Below are 20,754 nucleotides of genomic sequence, written 5' to 3' on the forward strand. Positions count from 1 at the left end.
GGCCCAAGCACTTGGGCCATCTACTGCTTTCCCAGGCCATAGCAGAGAGCTTGATTGGAAAATGAGCATTCAGGACTTGAACTGGCGCCCATGTGGGATGCCAGCGCCAAAGGCAGAGGCTTAGCCTACACACAGCACCGGCCCCCTGGGTCAGTCTTTCTGACATCACTTCATGCTGGCCCCCTGGATCAGTTTTTCTGATGTCACTTTGTGCCCTTTTTGTAGTTATCAGATGTCTGTGTGTAACTACCACTTAATCTTTTCAACCATGATAAAAGTATCATTTTCTCATCATTTTTCCACAACAGAAAACTGAGGTTTACAGAGAGTTGAGGGTAACCCCAGGCCACAGATGGACACAGGAGGGGTGTGGGACATACAGGACTTGAGACAGGCCATGGGGGTGCAGTGGGACCTGAGTCCAGGCCATGAGGGAGACGTGGGTCCTGAGCCCAGGCTGTGTCCTGAGCCCAGCTGTGGGGTGGACGTGGAACCTGAGCCCAGGCCGTGGGGGGGACATGGGACCTGAGCCCAGGCCGTGGAGGGGACATGGGACCTGAGCCCAGCCGTGGAGTGGACGTGGGACCTGAGCCCAGCCGTGGGGAGGACGTGGGACCTGAGCCCAGGCCGTGGAGTGGATATGGGACCTGAGCCCAGCCGTGGGGAGGACGTGGGACCTGAGCCCAGCCGTGGGGAGGACGTGGGACCTGAGCCCAGCCGTGGAGTGGACGTGGGACCTGAGCCCAGCCGTGGAGTGGACGTGGGACCTGAGCCCAGCCGTGGAGTGGACGTGGGACCTGAGCCCAGGCCGTGGGGGGGACGTGGGACCTGAGCCCAGGCCGTGGGGAGGACGTGGGACCTGAGCCCAGCCGTGGGGAGGACGTGGGACCTGAGCCCAGCCGTGGAGTGGACGTGGGACCTGAGCCCAGCCGTGGAGTGGACGTGGGACCTGAGCCCAGCCGTGGAGTGGACGTGGGACCTGAGCCCAGCCGTGGGGAGGACGTGGGACCTGAGCCCAGCCGTGGGGAGGACGTGGGACCTGAGCCCAGCCGTGGAGTGGACGTGGGACCTGAGCCCAGCCGTGGAGTGGACGTGGGACCTGAGCCCAGCCGTGGGGAGGACGTGGGACCTGAGCCCAGCCGTGGGGAGGACGTGGGACCTGAGCCCAGGCCGTGGAGTGGACATGGGACCTGAGCCCAGCCGTGGGGAGGACGTGGGACCTGAGCCCAGCCGTGGGGAGGACGTGGGACCTGAGCCCAGCCGTGGAGTGGACGTGGGACCTGAGCCCAGCCGTGGAGTGGACGTGGGACCTGAGCCCAGCCGTGGAGTGGACGTGGGACCTGAGCCCAGGCCGTGGGGGGGACGTGGGACCTGAGCCCAGGCCGTGGGGAGGACGTGGGACCTGAGCCCAGCCGTGGGGAGGACGTGGGACCTGAGCCCAGCCGTGGAGTGGACGTGGGACCTGAGCCCAGCCGTGGAGTGGACGTGGGACCTGAGCCCAGCCGTGGAGTGGACGTGGGACCTGAGCCCAGCCGTGGGGAGGACGTGGGACCTGAGCCCAGCCGTGGGGAGGACGTGGGACCTGAGCCCAGCCGTGGAGTGGACGTGGGACCTGAGCCCAGCCGTGGGGAGGACGTGGGACCTGAGCCCAGCCGTGGGGAGGACGTGGGACCTGAGCCCAGCCGTGGGGAGGACGTGGGACCTGAGCCCAGCCGTGGAGTGGACGTGGGACCTGAGCCCAGCCGTGGAGTGGACGTGGGACCTGAGCCCAGCCGTGGAGTGGACGTGGGACCTGAGCCCAGCCGTGGGGAGGACGTGGGACCTGAGCCCAGCCGTGGGGAGGACGTGGGACCTGAGCCCAGCCGTGGAGTGGACGTGGGACCTGAGCCCAGCCGTGGGGAGGACGTGGGACCTGAGCCCAGCCGTGGAGTGGACGTGGGACCTGAGCCCAGCCGTGGAGTGGACGTGGGACCTGAGCCCAGGCCGTGGGGTGGACGTGGGACCTGAGCCCAGGCCGTGGGGGGGACGTGGGACCTGAGCCCAGCCGTGGGGAGGACGTGGGACCTGAGCCCAGCCGTGGGGAGGACGTGGGACCTGAGCCCAGCCGTGGGGAGGACGTGGGACCTGAGCCCAGCCGTGGAGTGGACGTGGGACCTGAGCCCAGCCGTGGAGTGGACGTGGGACCTGAGCCCAGCCGGGAGGACGTGGGACCTGAGCCCAGCCGTGGGGAGGACGTGGGACCTGAGCCCAGCCGTGGGGAGGACGTGGGACCTGAGCCCAGCCGTGGAGTGGACGTGGGACCTGAGCCCAGCCGTGGGGAGGACGTGGGACCTGAGCCCAGCCGTGGGGAGGACGTGGGACCTGAGCCCAGGCCGTGGGGAGGACGTGGGACCTGAGCCCAGGCCGTGGGACCTGAGCCCAGCCGTGGGGAGGACGTGGGACCTGAGCCCAGCCGTGGAGTGGACGTGGGACCTGAGCCCAGCCGTGGGGAGGACGGGGGACCTGAGCCCAGCCGTGGGGAGGACGTGGGACCTGATCCTAGGTTCTGCCCAATGCCTGGCTTTGTCCCTAGCGTGGCTCTGAAGTCCTTCCACTGGGGCTACGCTCTGGGTGGCGTCAGTCTGGTTCATCAGGCTGGTGTCTGCCACAGCCTCCCCCAGACTCAGGCTCCAGGCCAAGATGATCTGAGAACCTGCCACTCTGCATGGCCTTCGCTGCAGCTCCGACGTTTCTGGAAGGGGTAACCCCTCCCCTGGGAGGCGGAGGGTGCTCTGCCAGGAACCCCCCCATCTGCTAGGCACAGAGCAGCCTGAGGCTGGGAGGGCCCAAGTGTCCCCGCGACAGCCATGCAGGACCCCGGTGTGGGGGGTGAGCTCTGAGGTGTCACATGGTGACCGCAGTCAAGTCTCTTCTCCCTGTGGGTGCCCAGCCCCAGTCAGCAGGGAAGAGAGGCAGGGGCTTGTCCAGCGTGGTTACCGAGGGGTGCCTGGCACACAGTTGGTGTCCAGTAGATGCCCCTCAGCTGCGTGAGTGGGCAGGCTTGGTGCCGGGACTGGGGCTGATCTCTGGCAGTGGGGTTGCTGTCACACAGCAGGCAGGGTCCTTGGGACGGGCCTGTGTGGGCGTGGCAGGCTCCTGCGATGCCCAGTCCTCTGTGCTGCCGTGTTGACCTGCTGGGCGCACAGTCGCTGGGCCCCAGGCATCCCTGGCTCTGGGCCCTCCTCTGTTGTGCTCGGCTTCAGGGGTGTTGCACTGGGCGTGGGGCCAGTGCTCCCCCCAGGACCCGCTCAAGCCCCTGTTGCGTCCATGGCCTGCCCCTCAGCCCAGGCTGGGGCCCGTGCATGCTGGCTGTGGAGTTTCCTGCTCTCGCAGGCTCCTGTTCCGCAGAAGGGGGAGCCGAGGCGCGGCTGGAGGCTGGCCGTGGAGACACCTCAGGCTCTGCTGTCTGTCGCAGCCGCCAAGACTTGATCTCCAGAAACGCCCTGGGTGGCCCCGCGCGGTCGTGTGCACCCCTGGGCTACTCTAAAGGACCTGTTGGTCACCTGGCAGTGCCATGGATCTAGGACCACCGGGTGGCGATGTGGGTTAAGGGAGGCTGACCTGTGCCAGCTCCCCATGTCTGTTCCTTGTTGCACAGCCTCCCCGGCGGTGGCCTGGGGCTCTGCATTTGCAGGACAGCACTGGCCGGGTCCTCCCACACATCGCGGTTGCAGAGAGCAGGACCTGGGGATCTGTGTGTCTGGGGCAGGTGCTCGCTGGGTCCTGTGAAAAGGGCTTTTCCGGGAGACAGAGCCCCGTTCTCCACAGCCTAGGGAGGCTCAGCCTCGAGCATCCATCCCAGCACTTTGGCTTCTGGCTCCGAAAGTCCATTTCCATGAGGCCGGGGACCGTGGTGGTGCAGCCGCGGTCACACAGAAGCACAGGGAGACTCCGCCTCTGCGGGCAGTGGGGAGCAGGTGTGAACTGTGTGGAGCACCAGCATGCCTTTTGCATGAAAACAACATACACTTGTGGCACCTGGAGGGAGTCACCGAGCGCATGGGTGATGCTTCTGGTTTATTTGAGATGAAGATGGAACCTCATATGAGGAAAAACCAGAAGTTAAATGGCCTCCTGCAGAAGATGTGTGTGTCCGTGTGCTGGCCGCTTCCCCTCCGGCAGTGAGGCAGAGCCCACGCAGACAGGAGGGGCTGTGGGGGACGCTGGGGGTCTGCCCCCGGGGCCTGTCTCGACTTCCTGTCCCCCTCTTCCGAAACCTGTCTCTTTATCAGCCTGCAAGTATCTCCCCTTCCCTGCCTCCCTCCGCCACACCCTCACCCCCAGACTGTAGAGGAACCTAGGCTCCTGGGCCTAGGGGAGCGGGTGGCGCTGGACGCCGCGGCGCAGCTTGGAGCGCATGAGCGTGCTCAGCCACTCGGTGTAGCGCGAGACCCTGGTGTACACGCCGACGTGGCCCACGGCCGCACAGCCCTCACCCCAGCTCACCACACCCGTCAGGTACCACGTGCCGTGGTAGGAGGTGGCATGCGGGCCCCCGCTGTCCCCCTTGCAGGCGTCCTTGCTGCCGTCCAGGTAGCCGGCACAGAACATGTTCCCCGTGACCTCCGGGGAGCCTGGCGTGTGCTCAGACTGCTCCACGCAGTCCTGGGTCATCAGCCGTGGCACGTCGATGGCCATGAGCTCCCGGGCTAAGGCGCCGCGGTACAGGAGCTGGCCCCAGCCGCTCACGCGGGAGAAGCGGATGGTGGCCAGCGTGCTCTCGGAGAAGTTCCTCTCGGGCAGACAGAGGGGCACCACGTTGTTGGTGAGGACCACGGGCTGCAGCAGGCGCAGCAGGGCGATGTCGTGGTCGGTCCTGCCTGGGACGTACTTGTCGGGTATGATGATCTGTGCCACGTGCCGCACCTGCTCGTCCCCCTCGTCCTCACTGAGGTCATGCTCGCCTGGGAGGGGGAAGCCCGGGCAGTCAGCGCTCACAGCCCTGGGCACAGGGCGACCAACGGAGCCTCTCAGGCACCTGTGGGGTGGGAGGTCTCATGGAGGCCCCAGGGGCCCCATCTTCCTCGGGGCTGTTGGTTTGAGCGTGGCGGGGTCGGGGGGAGGGGAGGAGGCAACCTTGTGAAGTCTGCGGGTGGTCCCAGGAGCACAGAGGAGGCTGTGCCCAGGGTGGCCACAGAGGCAGACTCAGCCCTGGGCCCCAGCCCCCAGGAGCTGTCCCCAGGTGGGAGGGGACAAGGACGGCACCTACCCAGCACGATGGTCAGGTTCCTCAGGCTTCTGAGTTTGTCGAAGCAGTGGGCAGCGGAGACCACCCAGTGGGTGTCCAGGAGGGAACCCCCACACAGTAGCGTGCTGCCGTTCATCAGCGCGGCCTGGGCAAGGGCAGGCGGCGAGGGTCAGGCTATGGCCGTGGCTCCCCACACACCCCCGCTCTGCTGAGCGACTGCGGGCTGGCCAGCACATCGCTCGGGGCTGAGGTCGGGGTCTCTGCAGCCCTGGTTCCCGCGGGGCCCCGGCCCAGCCCCGGCCTGCCCGTGGTGATGGTGTCAGAGCCCGCTGTGTGCACACGGGAGGAGCTGCAGCTCTGACTCTGCAGGCGAGGCCCAGCTCCCACCCCAGAAGCTGCCACGTGGGCCCTGTGGGCAGCTCCATTCTCTCCTCCACGCCCCTAGAGCAGGGAGGGCGCTGCCACGCTGGCACGGTGGACTGACACTCCCTGAGCCCTGCGCTCGTCCCGAAGGCGCCGCAGGGGGAGGCTGAGGCTGCAGCGCCTGGCTCTGTGGGCCCAGGGCCAGGGAGGCCTCCTTACCTGCCACGGGCACTCCCCTTTGGGGCACACCTTGCCCCCCACAATCCGGCCCTGGGGGTTGCTGGCGCCTCTCTTTTCCAGAGCAGGTACTTTGCCGCATGGATAATCAACTGCGTGGGGAAGAGTCAGGAGGTGGGGAGGGGTCGGGGGATGAAGGTGCCCGTGGCTCCCCGGGTTCACACACCCATCCTCTGAGAGGCTCGCGCACCGGCTGCTGCCCGTGAGGGAGGCCCTGGTGCTGGGTGCTGCCGAGTGGGGAGACAGGTGGGGCTGGCTTTGGAGGTGCAGAGGGCCCACCTTTCTGGAACTGGGTTCTGCTAGGCTGTGAGGGGAGGCAGATGTGCTTGGGTTCACTACGGGGTGCGTGGTGCTGCATCCACAGACAGCAGCCATCACAAGCGATGTCCTTGGGCCAGGAAAGGCTTTGGAACTGCAGCCCCATTTGTTAACAGTGGGTTTGGAGAAAACTCCCCTTTTCCTAGAAGCACCCGTCCACATCAGCTGTGCAGACAGCCCTGCCGTTGTGGCTGCAGCGCCTTGGCAGAGCCTGCAGGTCAGGGTTGGGAGGGAGACGGAGCCCCATGCAGCCCCCTAGGAGGGGCCCACGCCCGGGAGGGAGCTGCCCCCTGCCTTCCTCCTCCGCTCGCAGGAGGTGGGCGCACAGCACATGCTCAGCTGGCAAGCCTGTCCCCGCCCCACCTCTCATCCAGCAAGAGAGCTTGTCGCAGGCCAGGAGTAGTGACCGGCCACGTGGCCCATGGCCCAGCAGGGCCCAGTGCTGTTACCTGTGGGTGTGCAGGACACCCCGTTGGGCAGCAGCGTGTAGCCCTCGTGGCAGCGGCAGGAGCGCTGGCTCCCCACGTGGTCGCTGCAGTACTGCTCACAGCCCCCGTTCTCGTACATGCAGATCAGCTGGTCGTTCTTGTCTGGGGACAGGAAGGGGACAGGCTGAGCGGGGCCTGCACGGGTTGGCAGAAGCTGGCCTTGATGGCTGTGAGCAGGGTGAGCTCAGCACCACCTGCTCTGGGGACAGACCCAGAGGGTGGGGCCCGGAGATGTGGGACACACATCTGAGTGCCCACCCAGGGTGTAGCTGCAGCCAGCCATGAAGCACTTGGGGGATGCCAGGCCATCTCGTGGTGCCTTCCGGGCAAGCAGCTGGTGGGAGATTAGGGAGGGCCTTGGGGAGTGCAGGAGTCCCTGTGGACACACTGTCCACCTGACCCAGAGGAACACTGGCAGGAGGACCAGAGAGAAGAGCCTGTCCTGTGAGCGCCGGCCTTGGCTGGGCGGAAGAGGAGGGACATGGCTCCGATGGCTTGTGTGGGCACCTGGAGCTGGCTCAGGGCGCAGGCCTGTCCTGGGCTGGCAAAGGCTCGCCAGGCCCAGGTGAGCAGTGGAAGCTGCTTCCCGGGTTCTTCACTCTGTGGGCTCTATTTGGTGCTGAAGCGTGTAAGTGTGGAAAAGGCGTGGCCGGGCAGACAGGGTGCCTTGGCCTCCAGCTCCTGGGAGGCCACCTCTGGGGCCTTGGAACGCCCTGCCCGACTGGGACTTCATTTCTCTGAAGCCTTGGGCTGGCCTTGGGGGCTGGAGGGAGGCCAACCATGCATCACTGAGTCCCGACAGAACCCTGGGCGCCAGGCCTGGGGACTTCCGGGTTGGGGATACTGTTCAGGGGCTGCCACTGCGGTCTGAGAACTGGAGGCTGATGTGACCATGGCAAGGGCGCTGGGGGCTCAGGCCTGGCCCTGTCTGCAGTGAGTCCGTCAGTCTCCTGGTCAGCTTGCAGGGGGCTTGAGCCCTGCTCAGCTGCTGAATGTGAAGGTTCTGGGCACCCTCAGGCTCTGCGGTAATTTACTGTTTGGAAAGTGAAAGACACTCCTGATCTACCAAACGGTCCTGCCTGGGAGCCGGGCAGTGACAAGGTGGCGCTCACCTATGCCCTCTCCCATGTGGAGGACCCGAGGGTCGGCGTTTCACAGTGACCACCGAGGGCCCTCAGCGTGGCGGGACCTTCAAGGTCGGCCCCCCGGCCCCCCGGCCCCCCGGCCCCCCGGGCCCTCTCTGAAAGCTGCAGGCAGGAAGGCTCACTTTTCTCGCAGTTGCGACCCTCGAAGTCAGCCAGGCAGAAGCAGATGTAGGACTGGATTTGGTCCTCACAGGAGCCTCCGTTCTGGCACGGGTTGGAGGCACACTGATCCCCATCTGTGGAGCGAGTTGGCATCCGCATGTGGAGAAGAAGGGCTGATGGGTGGCAGGTGCGCCGCTGGTCCCCTACTCACCATTGTAAGTGATCCAGAACTGCTTCTGAGGAAGGAGGGAGAGCCGTGTGAGACGCTACCGTGCAGGCAGCCGGGGCGTCTGACCTGTGCTGCCGTGGGCTCCAGAAGGAGGTGAGGGCGGCTTGTTTGGAGGCAGCACCTTTCTCTAAGCCCCCTCCCCAGGGCATGTTCCCTCCCAAGTTGGAGCTCTGCCTCCTCTGAGCTCCCCTCAGCCCTGGATAGGTGGTCTCGCACACGTGGTGCTGACGTGAGGAAGGGCTGGGCACGTGTGATAGCAGAGTGAACTGAGAGGGTCCACCGATAAAACTGATCCAAGACGTTAAACTCCAGCACAACTACTCGTGGTGTGCCTGTGCGTTCCTATGGGTGTGAAATGGAGAAAAGGTGTTGGAAATGAAGTGGTGTAAAAGTACAAGCAAGGGCTGCATCCGGTCTGCCTGTCTCACTTCTTTATAAACCAACTTCCGAGGGAGTGTGGTGGATCCTGGGAACATGAGGTACTGGTCCTTTGAGTGTGAGGAGTTCTGTGAGCATGAGGTGTTGGTCGTAAGTGGGAGATGTTGGTTCTGGAAGGATGAGGTGTTGCTTGTGGGAGCTAGAGGTGTTGGTTCCATTAACATGAGGTGTTAGTCCTGAGAGTGAGGTGTTGGTCTGGGAGCATGAGGGGGTTGGTCCCAGGAGTGGGAGGGGTTGGTCTTGGGAGTGGGAGGTGGTTCTGGGAGTGGGAGATGTTGACCTGCAAGTATGAGGAGTTTGTCCTGGGAATATGAGGTGCTGGTTCCTGAGTGTAAGGAGTTGGTTTTGGGAGTGTGAGGTGTTGGTCCTGAGTGTGAGGTGTTGAACTGGAGTATGAAGGGTTATTGGAGTGTGAGGTATTGGTCCCAGGAGTGGGAGTTTTGGTTCCTGAGTGTGAGGTGTTGGTTCTCGGAATGTGAGGAGCTGATCCTGGGAATATGAGGAGTTGGTTCCTGACTGTGAGGTGTTGGTCCTGGGAGTGCATGGGGTTGGTCCTGGGAGTGTGTGGTGTCGCTCTCTGGGAGTATGAGGTGTTTGTTCTGGGAGTGTGTGGTGTTAGTCCTGGGAGTGTGAGGTGTTGGTCCTGGGAGTGTGAGGTACTGGTCTGGGAGTGTGCGGTGTTAGTCCTGGGAGTGTGCGGTGTTAGTCCTGGGAGTGCGAGGTGTTAGTCCTGGGAGTGTGTGGTGTCGCTCTCTGGGAGTGTGAGGTGTTAGTCCTGGGAGTGTGAGGTGTTGGTACTGGGAGTGTGAGGTACTGGTCTGGGAGTGTGTGGTGTCGCTCTCTGGGAGTGTGAGGTGTTAGTCCTGGGAGTGTGTGGTGTTAGTCCTGGGAGTGTGAGGTGTTAGTCCTGGGAGTGTGCGGTGTTCGTCCTGGGAGTGTGCGGTGTTCGTCCTGGGAGTGTGCGGTGTTAGTCCTGGGAGTGTGAGGTGTTGGTACTGGGAGTGTGAGGTACTGGTCTGGGAGTGTGTGGTGTTCGTCCTGGGAGAATGAGGTATTAGTCCTGGGAGTGTGAGGTGTTAGTCCTGGGAGTGTGCGGTGTTGGTCCTGGGAGTGTGCGGTGTTGGTTCTGGGAGTATGAGGTGTTTGTTCTGGGAGTGTGCGGTGTTGGTTCTGGGAGTATGAGGTGTTTGTTCTGGGAGTGTGTGGTGTTCGTCCTGGGAGAGTGAGGTGTTAGTCCTGGGAGTGTGAGGTGTTAGTCCTGGGAGTGTGTGGTGTTCGTCCTGGGAGAATGAGGTGTTAGTCCTGGCAGTGTGAGGTGTTGGTACTGGGAGTGTGAGGTACTGGTCTGGGAGTGTGTGGTGTTTGTCCTGGGAGAATGAGGTGTTAGTCCTGGGAGTGTGAGGTGTTAGTCCTGGGAGTGTGCGGTGTTGGTCCTGGGAGTGTGTGGTGTCGCTCTCTGGGAGTGTGCGGTGTTAGTCCTGGGAGTGTGTGGTGTTAGTCCTGGGAGTGTGCGGTGTTAGTCCTGGGAGTGTGAGGTACTGGTCTGGGAGTGTGCGGTGTTAGTCCTGGGAGTGTGCAGTGTTAGTCCTGGGAGTGTGTGGTGTTCGTCCTGGGAGAATGAGGTGTTAGTCCTGGGAGTGTGCGGTGTTGGTCCTGGGAGTGTGTGGTGTCGCTCTCTGGGAGTATGAGGTGTTTGTTCTGGGAGTGTGTGGTGTTAGTCCTGGGAGTGTGAGGTATTGGTCCTGGGAGTGTGAGGTACTGGTCTGGGAGTGTGCGGTGTTAGTCCTGGGAGTGTGCGGTGTTAGTCCTGGGAGTGCGAGGTGTTAGTCCTGGGAGTGTGTGGTGTCGCTCTCTGGGAGTGTGAGGTGTTAGTCCTGGGAGTGTGAGGTGTTGGTACTGGGAGTGTGAGGTACTGGTCTGGGAGTATGTGGTGTCGCTCTCTGGGAGTGTGAGGTGTTAGTCCTGGAATGTGAGGTGTTGGTACTGGGAGTGTGAGGTACTGGTCTGGGAGTGTGTGGTGTTCGTCCTGGGAGAATGAGGTGTTAGTCCTGGGAGTGTGAGGTGTTGGTCCTGGGAGTGTGCGGTGTTGGTTCTGGGAGTATGAGGTGTTTGTTCTGGGAGTGTGAGGTGTTGGTCCTGGGAGACTGAGGTGTTAGTCCTGGGAGTGTGAGGTGTTAGTCCTCGGAGTGTGAGGTATTTGTCCTGGGAGTGTGAGGTATTTGTCCTGGGAGTGTGAGGTGTTGGTCTGGGAGTGTGTGGTGTTTGTTCTGGGAGTATGAGGTGTTAGTCCTGGGAGTGTGTGGTGTCGCTCTCTGGGAGTGTGAGGTGTTAGTCCTGGGAGTGTGAGGTGTTGGTCCTGGGAGTGTGAGGTGTTGGTACTGGGAGTGTGAGGTACTGGTCTGGGAGTGTGTGGTGTCGCTCTCTGGGAGTGTGAGGTGTTATTCCTGGGAGTGTGAGGTGTTAGTCCTGGGAGTGTGCGGTGTTGGTTCTGGGAGTGTGCGGTGTTGGTTCTGGGAGTATGAGGTGTTTGTTCTGGGAGTGTGAGGTGTTAGTCCTGGGAGTGTGCGGTGTTGGTCCTGGGAGTGTGCGGTGTTGGTTCTGGGAGTATGAGGTGTTTGTTCTGGGAGTGTGAGGTGTTGGTCCTGGGAGAATGAGGTGTTAGTCCTGGGAGAGTGAGGTGTTAGTCCTGGGAGTGTGCGGTGTTGATCCTGGGAGTATGAGGTGTTTGTTCTGGGAGTGTGAGGTGTTGGTCCTGGGAGAGTGAGGTGTTGGTCCTGGGAGAGTGAGGTGTTGGTCCTGGGAGTGTGCGGTGTTTGTTCTGGGAGTGTGAGGTGTTGGTCCTGAGTGTGAGGTGTTGGTCCTGGGAGAGTGAGGTATTGATCCTTGGAGTTGGAGGTATTGGTTCTGGGAGTGTGAGAAGTTGGTCCTGAGTGTGAGTTGTTGGTTCTGGGAGTGTGAGGTGTTGGTCCTGAGTGTGAGGGGTTGAACTGGAATATGTAGGGTTATTGGAATGTGAGGTGTTGGTCATGAGTGTGAGGGGTTGAACTGGAGTATGACGGGTTATTATTAGAGTGTGAGGTGTTGGTCATATGTGTGACCACTCCTGGGAGTGAGGAGTTGTTCCTGGGAATGTGAGGGGTTGGTCCTGAGTGTGAGGTGTTGGTCTGGGACTATGAGGGGTTGGTCTGGGACTATGAGGGGTTGGTCTGGGAGTGTGAGGTGTTGATTCTTGGAGTGTGAGGTGTTTGTCCTGGGAGTGTGCGGTGTTGAAGGTGGGTGTGTAGGGTTGTTGGAATGTACGGCGTTGGTCCGGAGTGTGAGGAGTTGGTCCTGGGAGTGTGTGGGGTTGGTTCTGGGAGTGTAAGGTATTGAATATGAATGTGTAGGGTTGTTGGAATGTGCGGTGTTGGTCTGGAGTGTGAGGAGTTGGTCCTGGGAGTGTGCGGTCTTGAATGTGGGTGTGTAGGGTTGTTGGAATGTACGGCATTGGTCCGGAGTGTGAGGTGTTGGTTCTGGGAGTGTGCGGTGTTGAATGTGAATGTGTAGGGTTGTTGGAATGTGCAGTGTTGGTCTGGAGTGTGAGGAGTTGGTCCTGGGAGTGTGCGGTGTTGAATGTGAGTGTGTAGGGTTGTTGGAGTGTGAGCAGTTGGTCCTGGGATTGTGAGGCGTTGGTCCTGGGAGTGTGTGGTGTTGAATGTGAATGTGTAGGGTTGTTGGAATGTGCGGTGTTGGTCCGGAGTGTGAGGAGTTGGTCCTGGGAGTGTGCGGTGTTGAATGTGAGTGTGTAGGGTTGTTGGAGTGTGAGGAGTTGGTCCTGGGAGTGTGTGGTGTTGGATGTGGGTGTGTAGGGTTGTTGGAATGTACGGTGTTGGTCCGGAGTGTGAGGAGTTGGTCCTGGGAGTGTGTGGTGTTGAATGTGAGAGTGTAGGGTTTTTGGAATGTGCAGTGTTGGTCCGGAGTGTGAGGTGTTGGTCCTGGGAGTGTGCGGTGTTGAATGTGAATGTGTAGGGTTGTTGAAATGTGAGGTGTTGGTCCGGAGTGTGAGGTGTTGGTCCTGGGAGTGTGCGGTGTTGAATGTGGGTGTGTAGGGTTGTTGGAATGTGTGGCGTTGGTCCGGAGTGTGAGGAGTTGGTCCCGGGAGTGTGTGGGGTTGAACTGGAGTATGAAGGGTTATTTTAGAGTGTGAGGAGTTGGTCCTGGGACTGTGAGGTACTGGTCTGTGAGTGTGAGGAGTTGGTCCTGGGTGTGTGCGGTCTTGAATGTGGGTGTGTAGGGTTGTTGGAATGTGCGGCGTTGTTCCGGAGTGTGAGGAGTTGGTCCTGGGAGTGTGTGGTGTTGAATGTGAGTGTGTAGGGTTGTTGGAATGTGCGGTGTTGGTCCGGAGTGTGAGGAGTTGGTCCTGGGAGTGTGCGGTGTTGAATGTGAGTGTGTAGGGTTGTTGGAGTGTGAGCAGTTGGTCCTGGGAGTGTGCAGTGTTGGATGTGGGTGTGTAGGGTTGTTGGAATGTACGGCGTTGGTCCGGAGTGTGAGGAGTTGGTCCTGGGAGTGTGTGGTGTTGAATGTGAGAGTGTAGGGTTTTTGGAATGTGCAGTGTTGGTCCGGAGTGTGAGGTGTTGGTCCTGGGAGTGTGCGGTGTTGAATGTGAATGTGTAGGGTTGTTGAAATGTGAGGTGTTGGTCCGGAGTGTGAGGTGTTGGTCCTGGGAATGTGCGGTGTTGAATGTGGGTGTGTAGGGTTGTTGGAATGTGCGGCGTTGGTCTGGAGTGTGAGGAGTTGGTCCCGGGAGTGTGTGGGGTTGAACTGGAGTATGAAGGGTTATTTTAGAGTGTGAGGAGTTGGTCCTGGGACTGTGAGGTACTGGTCTGTGAGTGTGAGGAGTTGGTCCTGGGAGTGTGTGGGGTTGGTTCTGGGAGTGTAAGGTATTGAATATGAATGTGTAGGGTTGTTGGAATATGCGGTGTTGGTCTGGAGTGTGAGCAGTTGGTCCTGGGAGTGTGCGGTGTTGAATGTGGGTGTGTAGGGTTGTTGGAATGTGCGGCGTTGTTCCGGAGTGTGAGGAGTTGGTCCTGGGAGTGTGTGGTGTTGAATGTGAGAGTGTAGGGTTGTTGGAATGTGCGGTGTTGGTCCGGAGTGTGAGGAGTTGGTCCTGGGAGTGTGCGGTGTTGAATGTGAGTGTGTAGGGTTGTTGGAGTGTGAGCAGTTGGTCCTGGGAGTGTGCGGTGTTGGATGTGGGTGTGTAGGGTTGTTGGAATGTACGGCGTTGGTCCGGAGTGTGAGGAGTTGGTCCTGGGAGTGTGTGGTGTTGAATGTGAGAGTGTAGGGTTGTTGGAATGTGCGGTGTTGGTCCGGAGTGTGAGGAGTTGGTCCTGGGAGTGTGCGGTGTTGAATGTGAGTGTGTAGGGTTGTTGGAGTGTGAGCAGTTGGTCCTGGGAGTGTGCGGTGTTGGATGTGGGTGTGTAGGGTTGTTGGAATGTACGGTGTTGGTCCGGAGTGTGAGGAGTTGGTCCTGGGAGTGTGTGGTGTTGAATGTGAGAGTGTAGGGTTTTTGGAATGTGCAGTGTTGGTCCGGAGTGTGAGGTGTTGGTCCTGGGAGTGTGCGGTGTTGAATGTGAATGTGTAGGGTTGTTGGAATGTGCAGTGTTGGTCCGGAGTGTGAGGAGTTGGTCCTGGGAGTGTGCGGTGTTGAATGTGGGTGTGTAGGGTTGTTGGAATGTGCGGCGTTGTTCCGGAGTGTGAGGAGTTGGTCCTGGGAGTGTGTGGTGTTGAATGTGAGAGTGTAGGGTTGTTGGAATGTGCGGTGTTGGTCCGGAGTGTGAGGAGTTGGTCCTGGGAGTGTGTGGTGTTGAATGTGGGTGTGTTGGGTTGTTGGAATGTGCGGTGTTGGTCCGGAGTGTGAGGAGTTGGTCCTGGGAGTGTGTGGTGTTGAATGTGAGAGTGTAGGGTTGTTGGAATGTGCGGCGTTGGTCTGGAGTGTGAGGTGTTGGTCCTGGGAGTGTGCGGTGTTGAATGTGAATGTGTAGGGTTGTTGGAATGTGAGGTGTTGGTCTGGAGTGTGAGCAGTTGGTCCTGGGAGTGTGCGGTGTTGAATGTGAATGTGTAGGGTTGTTGGAATGTGAGGTGTTGGTGTGGAGTGTGAGCAGTTGGTCCTGGGAGTGTGCGGTGTTGAATGTGAGAGTGTAGGGTTGTTGGAATGTGAGGTGTTGGTCCGGAGTGTGAGGAATTGGTCCTGGGGGTGTGCAGTGTTGAATGTGAGAGTGTAGGGTTGTTGGAATGTACGGCGTTGGTCCGGAGTGTGAGGAGTTGGTCCTGGGAGTGTGCGGTGTTGAATGTGAGTGTGTAGGGTTGTTGGAATGTGAGGAGTTGGTCCTGGGAGTGTGAGGAGTTGGTCCTGGGAGTGTGTGGTGTTGAATGTGGGTGTGTTGGGTTGTTGGAATGTGCGGTGTTGGTCCGGAGTGTGAGGAGTTGGTCCTGGGAGTGTGTGGTGTTGAATGTGAGAGTGTAGGGTTGTTGGAATGTGCGGCGTTGGTCTGGAGTGTGAGGTGTTGGTCCTGGGAGTGTGCGGTGTTGAATGTGAATGTGTAGGGTTGTTGGAATGTGAGGTGTTGGTGTGGAGTGTGAGCAGTTGGTCCTGGGAGTGTGCGGTGTTGAATGTGAGAGTGTAGGGTTGTTGGAATGTGAGGTGTTGGTCCGGAGTGTGAGGAATTGGTCCTGGGGGTGTGCAGTGTTGAATGTGAGAGTGTAGGGTTGTTGGAATGTACGGCGTTGGTCCGGAGTGTGAGGAGTTGGTCCTGGGAGTGTGCGGTGTTGAATGTGAGTGTGTAGGGTTGTTGGAATGTGAGGAGTTGGTCCTGGGAGTGTGAGCAGTTGGTCCTGGGAGTGTGTGGTGTTGAATGTGAGTGTGAGGTGTTCATCCTAAGTGTGTGATGTCGGTCCTGAGTGTGAGGAGTTGGTCCTGGGAGTGTGTGGTGCTGGGCTGCGAGTGTGATGTGTTAATCCTAAGTGTGTGATGTCGGTCCTGAGTGTGAAGAGTTGGTCCTGGGAGTGTAAGGTATTGAATGTGAGAGTGTAGGGTTGTTGGAATGTGAAGTATTGGTTCTGGAAGTGTGAGGAGTTGGTCCTGGGAGTGTGCGTTGTTGAATGTGGGTGTGTAGGGTTGTTGGAATGTGAGGTGTTGGTCCTGGGAGTGTGCGGTGTTGAATGTGAGTGTGTAGGGTTGTTGGAATAGAGGTGTTGGTCTTGGGAGTGTGTGGTGTTGAATGTGGGTGTGTAGGGTTGTTGGAATGTGTGGCGTTGGTCCGGAGTGTGAGGAGTTGGTCCTGGGAGTGTGCGGTATTGAATGTGAGTGTGTAGGGTTGTTGGAATAGAGGTGTTGGTCTTGGGAGTGTGTGGTGTTGAATGTGGGTGTGTAGGGTTGTTGGAATGTGCGGCGTTGGTCCGGAGTGTGAGGTGTTGGTCCTGGGAGTGTGCGATGTTGAATGTGAGTGTGTAGGGTTGTTGGAATGTGAGGTGTTGGTCCTGGGCGTGTGTGGTGTTGAATGTGAGTGTGTAGGGTTGTTGGAATGTGCGGTGTTGGTCCGGAGTGTGAGGCTGCTGTTAGTGGGAGCTGATGGTTGCTCTGTGTGTGACGCTGGTCCTGTGGGTGTGAAGCTTTGGCTCTGTGAGTGTGACCTTCTGGTCCTATGTGAAGTGAAGTTCTGTGTGTGGCGTGGGTGCTGTGAGTGCGACATGAGCTGTCCATTTTGAGATGTGCAGGAGTCCAGGTGCTGAAAAAATCCTGTGATACAGCTACCGTGACCCAGCTGTCGCAGGTCACCAGCAGAAATCCCTCCAAGCTCTGATGTGGCTCCAGTCTCTCCAGAGCTCGTGGCCATAGCACAACTTCCTGATCCCAAATCCCTTGTCTCGGCATCACCTTCATCATTGCTTCCAGACAGAGCATTCAAAGAGGATTTTCAAAGGAAAGGAAAATGAAAGATGCGCCAATGCATGCCCTAGATGTGAGACCCGAAGTCCTGAAACCAGCTGTGTCGCCGCCGCAAGGGTGGCAGAAGCCAGGGTTCCCCAGGCGTTGTTCCTCACTTGCGTTTTTCCTGAGGAGGTGCCCGCCATGGGCCCTGCAGGGACAAGTATGTGGGCCAGTGTCCCACCATGGCTTTGTGGGTTTGGGCACTTCCATGGGAAAGCAAGGGGCGGGTCAGGGGTGCTTTCTGATTGTCAGTGTGTGATGTGAAGATTAGCACGCATGCGTGGCACACAGCAGAGGGTGTGAGGGCCTTGGAGGGTGCCCTGGGCACTGGGAGAGGTGGGTTGCGTTGCAAGGGAAAGTGAAGACATTCTCCGGGCAAAGTGGCCCCAATATGGCGACCTCGTGCGCCAGGGCTCTGAGATACCACGCAGCCCCACGCTCTCGCCACAGCCTCGCTCAGTCTGCGCGCCAGCGCGGCGCGGCGGGCACACTCACCGTCCTCTCGGTGCTCTGGAAGACCTCCCGCGCCTCCTCGAAGGAGCACAGCTCTTCCTTGCACTCCCTCTCCAGGGAGCCTGGCCGCAGCTCCTCCAGGAAAGAATTGGCCCGCCTTTGCCTGCGCAGGACGCTGTGCGCCTCCTCCTGGGTTACAAAGACTGAGAGTGGCGACCAGTTATGTCCTGCTTGCCACGGTGCGCAGAGACCACTCCCACCCAGCCGGCTCAGGGTCCCCGCCCGTTCCCAGTGCCGTCTAAGGATTTATGCCGAGGAAATACTCAGAGGCCGGCACAGACACAGCCAGGCAGGGCTTGATAAGAGCAGTCTGAAACCACGAGTGATGGTGTCCAGTGGCAGCACTCAACCTCAGTGTGGTGTCAGGTGAAAAGGAGTAAAAATCTGTGTATCACATACTCCCTTCTCTGGCATATGAGATGTGTACATGCTCACATACTCTTAGAAATATTATTTGGCACTTCTGGGCACCATACGGATCTAAACCCCTCATCTGTGCCCCGTGCTGGTGGGCGGCACAGTCCTCCCTCCCCATCTCCCCAGCTGCGGGGTCCCACGGCACCAGCTCTCGCTAGCCCCTAGCCCTGAGCATCGGCCGCCCTCCTCCTGGACCCTCCCCTGCCCCAATTCCTCTCGGCTTGAGACCTGGTCCAGCCTCCTCTGAGCCCCTGCTGCCAACAGTGAGCCCCTTCTGTGCACCCTCCTGGCCCGTCACGGTGACCCCAGCAGTCGCTGGGAGGTGACCGAGTGTTCCCCGTGTCCTGCAGATAAGGAGGCTGGGGAGGCCGAGTTCCCCCAGGGAGGCCAGCAAGGTGACCCCATCCCTCCTGAACAAGGGATGGCGGCTTCATTAGCTCTGGTATCCTAGCAGAGGTGTGTAGGTGGAGACAGAAGTTCAGATTCCTAAAAACCATGCCAGGGTTGCAACCAAGGGTGCAGGCAAGGCCGTGAAAGCCCTCCCGGGGCCCCAGGCTGAGGAGATCCAGGCGCTCAGGGCTGACAGCAGGTGGCCTGGGAATGATGTAGTGTTGAGGGGGAGGACCAGTGTGCAGCAGGTGAGCCTGAGAAGGGGTGACAGGAGCCTGGGGCACACTCTAAGAGGCCCAGGGGCTGCTGGGAGGAGCCTGAGGCAGCTCTTGGTGCCGTCAGGAGGACAGCCCGGCAGTGGCAGGAATGGAAGCCGGGTGCTGAGTGCAGAGAGGGGAGGGGAGGGGAGAGGGAGGCAGCTAAGGCTACGGTGGGGCTGGAGCAGAGCCTACATGCCTCACCCTACAGGTGCGTGCACCCGAGACTTGCTCATTAGGCTTCGTCACGAGGCCTCCACACCTCGCGGAGAGCATGGCTGTGGTCACAGAGCTGTGGCCGGGAGCAGGCCCAGTGGCCGTGCAGTGAACCTCCATGCCCTGTGGGGGAAGAGAGTGTGGCTGTGGCCCAGCGACCACTCACCCCATAACTGGCCTGGAGCCCAGGAGAGCAGAGTGAGGCTCCCCCATGCTCTGGGCGCCCTGAGTCCCTGGACTTGGCCCACTGGGTGGTAGGTGCCCACAGGGGCCAGCCCCCAAGTCCCATGCTGCATAATACGCCGGAGCTACCCGCCAAGACCAGCTTTTCCTGGGGGCCTGGACACCCGCAGTGTGGGGGGAGGAAAGTCCCTTCACGTGGGGTGGTCTGGCTGACCCCCAGCCACGTCGGCAGGGAGGCGTCTCCCGCACCTACCTGCAGCCAGAGATGCTTGGAGCGCAAGCAGGGAGCAGAGGCCCAGCCCGCGGGCCTGGGGCGCCATGACGAGCTGCCTCTGCCGCCTGCCTGTTGACTCTAGGCAGGGGACGGCGGACAAAGTTCTCGGTGGAGGGGGAGGGCAGCTGGAGGCGGCCTGAATTCCCTGGCTGGGCCTGGCGGAGCAGAGGCAGCCTCAGCAGGAGTTCAGGTGTGGTTCACCACTCCCAGAGCAGCTGCGCTCCCCCAGGTCGGCAGTGTGTGCAGCGAGGGGAGCGTGTGGGGAGGCCTGGGCGGCCAGGCTGGGGCCCCTGCTGGCTGCGCGTCCTTTGTTCACACGGCGGATGGCACTGTGCCCAGGCGGCCACAGCAAGGCTGGCTGCCCACCCCGGGCTGCCTGGAGGCTGGGGGTTTCTCAGGGGGTGGACGTCCCGTGTTAGAATTGGAACCGTCTGGGCCAGCGCTGAGGCTCACTAGGCTAATCCTCCGCCTGCGGCACCAGCACCCGGGTTCTAATTCCGGTTGGGGCACCAGATTCTGTCCCAGTTGCTCCTCTTCCAGGCCAGCTCTCTGCTGTGGCCCGGGAGGGCAGTGGAGGATGGCCCAAGTGCTTGGGCCCTACACCTGCATGGGAGACCAGGAGGAAGTACCCGGCTCCTGGCTTCGGATCGGCGCAGCGCCAGCCGTAGCAGCCATTTGAGGGGTGAACCAATGGAAGGAAGACCTTTCTCTCTGTCTGTCTCACTGTCTAACTCTGCTTGTCCAAAAAAAAAAAAAAAAAAAAAAAAAGAATTGGAACCATCTGGTAGAACACCAGGGGTCGATGTTCCCGCAGTAAATGTCCCTCCCAGGAGGGGTGGCCCTGGCCCTGGCCCAGCTCCTGCCATAGCTGGGCTCCAGGCCCTGCCTGACGGTGAGGTCCAGCTGCTGTTTTTTGGCCGGGGAGCAGCCGAGGAGCTCTCAGCTCCGGCAGCCACGCGGACTTCAGAGCAGCTCAGGGGCTGTCATGTGCAGGTCTGGCTACGGCTGGGGACGCCCCCTCTTAGAGCGCTCGTCTGATCCTGGCTGCCTGCCTTCCCATCCAGCTCCCTGCTAACGTGCCTGGGAAAGCAGCGGAGGATGCGCCGAGTGCTCGGGCCCATGCACCCACATGAGACACCTGGCTGGGGTTCCAGGCTCCTGGCTTCAGCCTGGCCCAGGCCTGGCCGTGGCAGCCATTTGGGGAGTGAACCAGCGGATCCATCTCCCCGCCTCCCCGCCCCTCCTCGTCACCCTGCTTTCCAATCAGTCTGGGCCACTCTCAAAGCCGTCTCGTGTTTGATGTTGCCCCGCCGCGCTCCCTGAGTGACAGCAGTGGGGAGAAGGGGCGACACCCGGCCCTCACCCCCCAGCTGGAGTTAGGTTGGCTGCTCTCAGTTCCTCCTGTGGGGCTCAGGCCGAACGTCCTCCACCTTTCTGGGCAGCCCGTGGGGGACCACTGCTTACCTGTGGCTGCTCTCCCCGCACCCAGGGCCTGGATGTGAGGGCCCTTGGATGAAAGGCTCTGGCCTCCTCCCTCCCAGGCAGGTGGGGCCATGGCCTCAGCCACATGCAGCCACCAGGGGTCGCTCTGGAGCCCCATGGCTGTGGCTCCTGGTGAGCTGCGTGTGGGTCTCTTAGCAGCTTGTTCCTGGCACCATGTGTCTGGCCACACTGCCTGTGGTGGCCGCCCAGGTGCTCAGTGTGTGTGTGTGATGCACAGGGGCGGGGCTCTGTACCACAATCACACCTGCTACCTGCAGACACCACTCTGTGCACATGCCACACTCGCACGCCTCCACACACGCACTTCATGTGTGTGCACACTGTCCATCTGCACATGGCACTTGTTCACGTGCAAGCCACACTCACACACACCACTTCTGCAACCCCATGGGGTTGGCCTGACCCTGGGCTCAGGGCTGCCCAGCGCTCAGCTGGAGGCGCAGAGAACCCCCCTGAGCACTTGTCCTGCTTCTCACCTGGCCCCCGAG

The 20,754-nt window shown here is 60.6% G+C and overlaps 1 protein-coding gene across 1 annotated transcript; it reads right to left on the reverse strand.

Moving 5' to 3' along the window:
* Positions 1 to 4,020: 4,020 nt before the first annotated feature.
* Positions 4,021 to 19,015, reverse strand: F7 (coagulation factor VII). Its single transcript, XM_062193923.1, has 8 exons — positions 18,743 to 19,015; positions 17,009 to 17,169; positions 8,092 to 8,116; positions 7,901 to 8,014; positions 6,595 to 6,735; positions 5,810 to 5,919; positions 5,249 to 5,372; positions 4,021 to 4,943 (listed from the first exon to the last, which is right to left on the reverse strand). Exons 1-8 carry the CDS (start codon positions 18,807 to 18,809, stop codon positions 4,351 to 4,353), a joined length of 1,335 nt encoding a protein of 444 aa, XP_062049907.1. The 5' UTR covers positions 18,810 to 19,015; the 3' UTR covers positions 4,021 to 4,350.
* Positions 19,016 to 20,754: the final 1,739 nt, after the last annotated feature.

Source organism: Lepus europaeus, chromosome 6 (genome assembly GCF_033115175.1).
Source record: "Lepus europaeus isolate LE1 chromosome 6, mLepTim1.pri, whole genome shotgun sequence".
Classification (NCBI taxonomy): Eukaryota; Metazoa; Chordata; class Mammalia; order Lagomorpha; family Leporidae; genus Lepus; species Lepus europaeus.

Coding starts and splice junctions, on each gene's coding strand:
- F7 (XM_062193923.1), bottom strand. CDS start 18,809: ATGGCGCCCCAGGCCCGCGGGCTGGGCCTCTGCTCCCTGCTTGCGCTC. Junction 17,170..18,742: donor CCAAGCATCTCTGGCTGCAG/GTAGGTGCGGGA, acceptor CGCCACTCTCAG/TCTTTGTAACCCAGGAGGAG. Junction 5,373..5,809: donor AAGGGGAGTGCCCGTGGCAG/GTAAGGAGGCCT, acceptor GCCCTTGCCCAG/GCCGCGCTGATGAACGGCAG.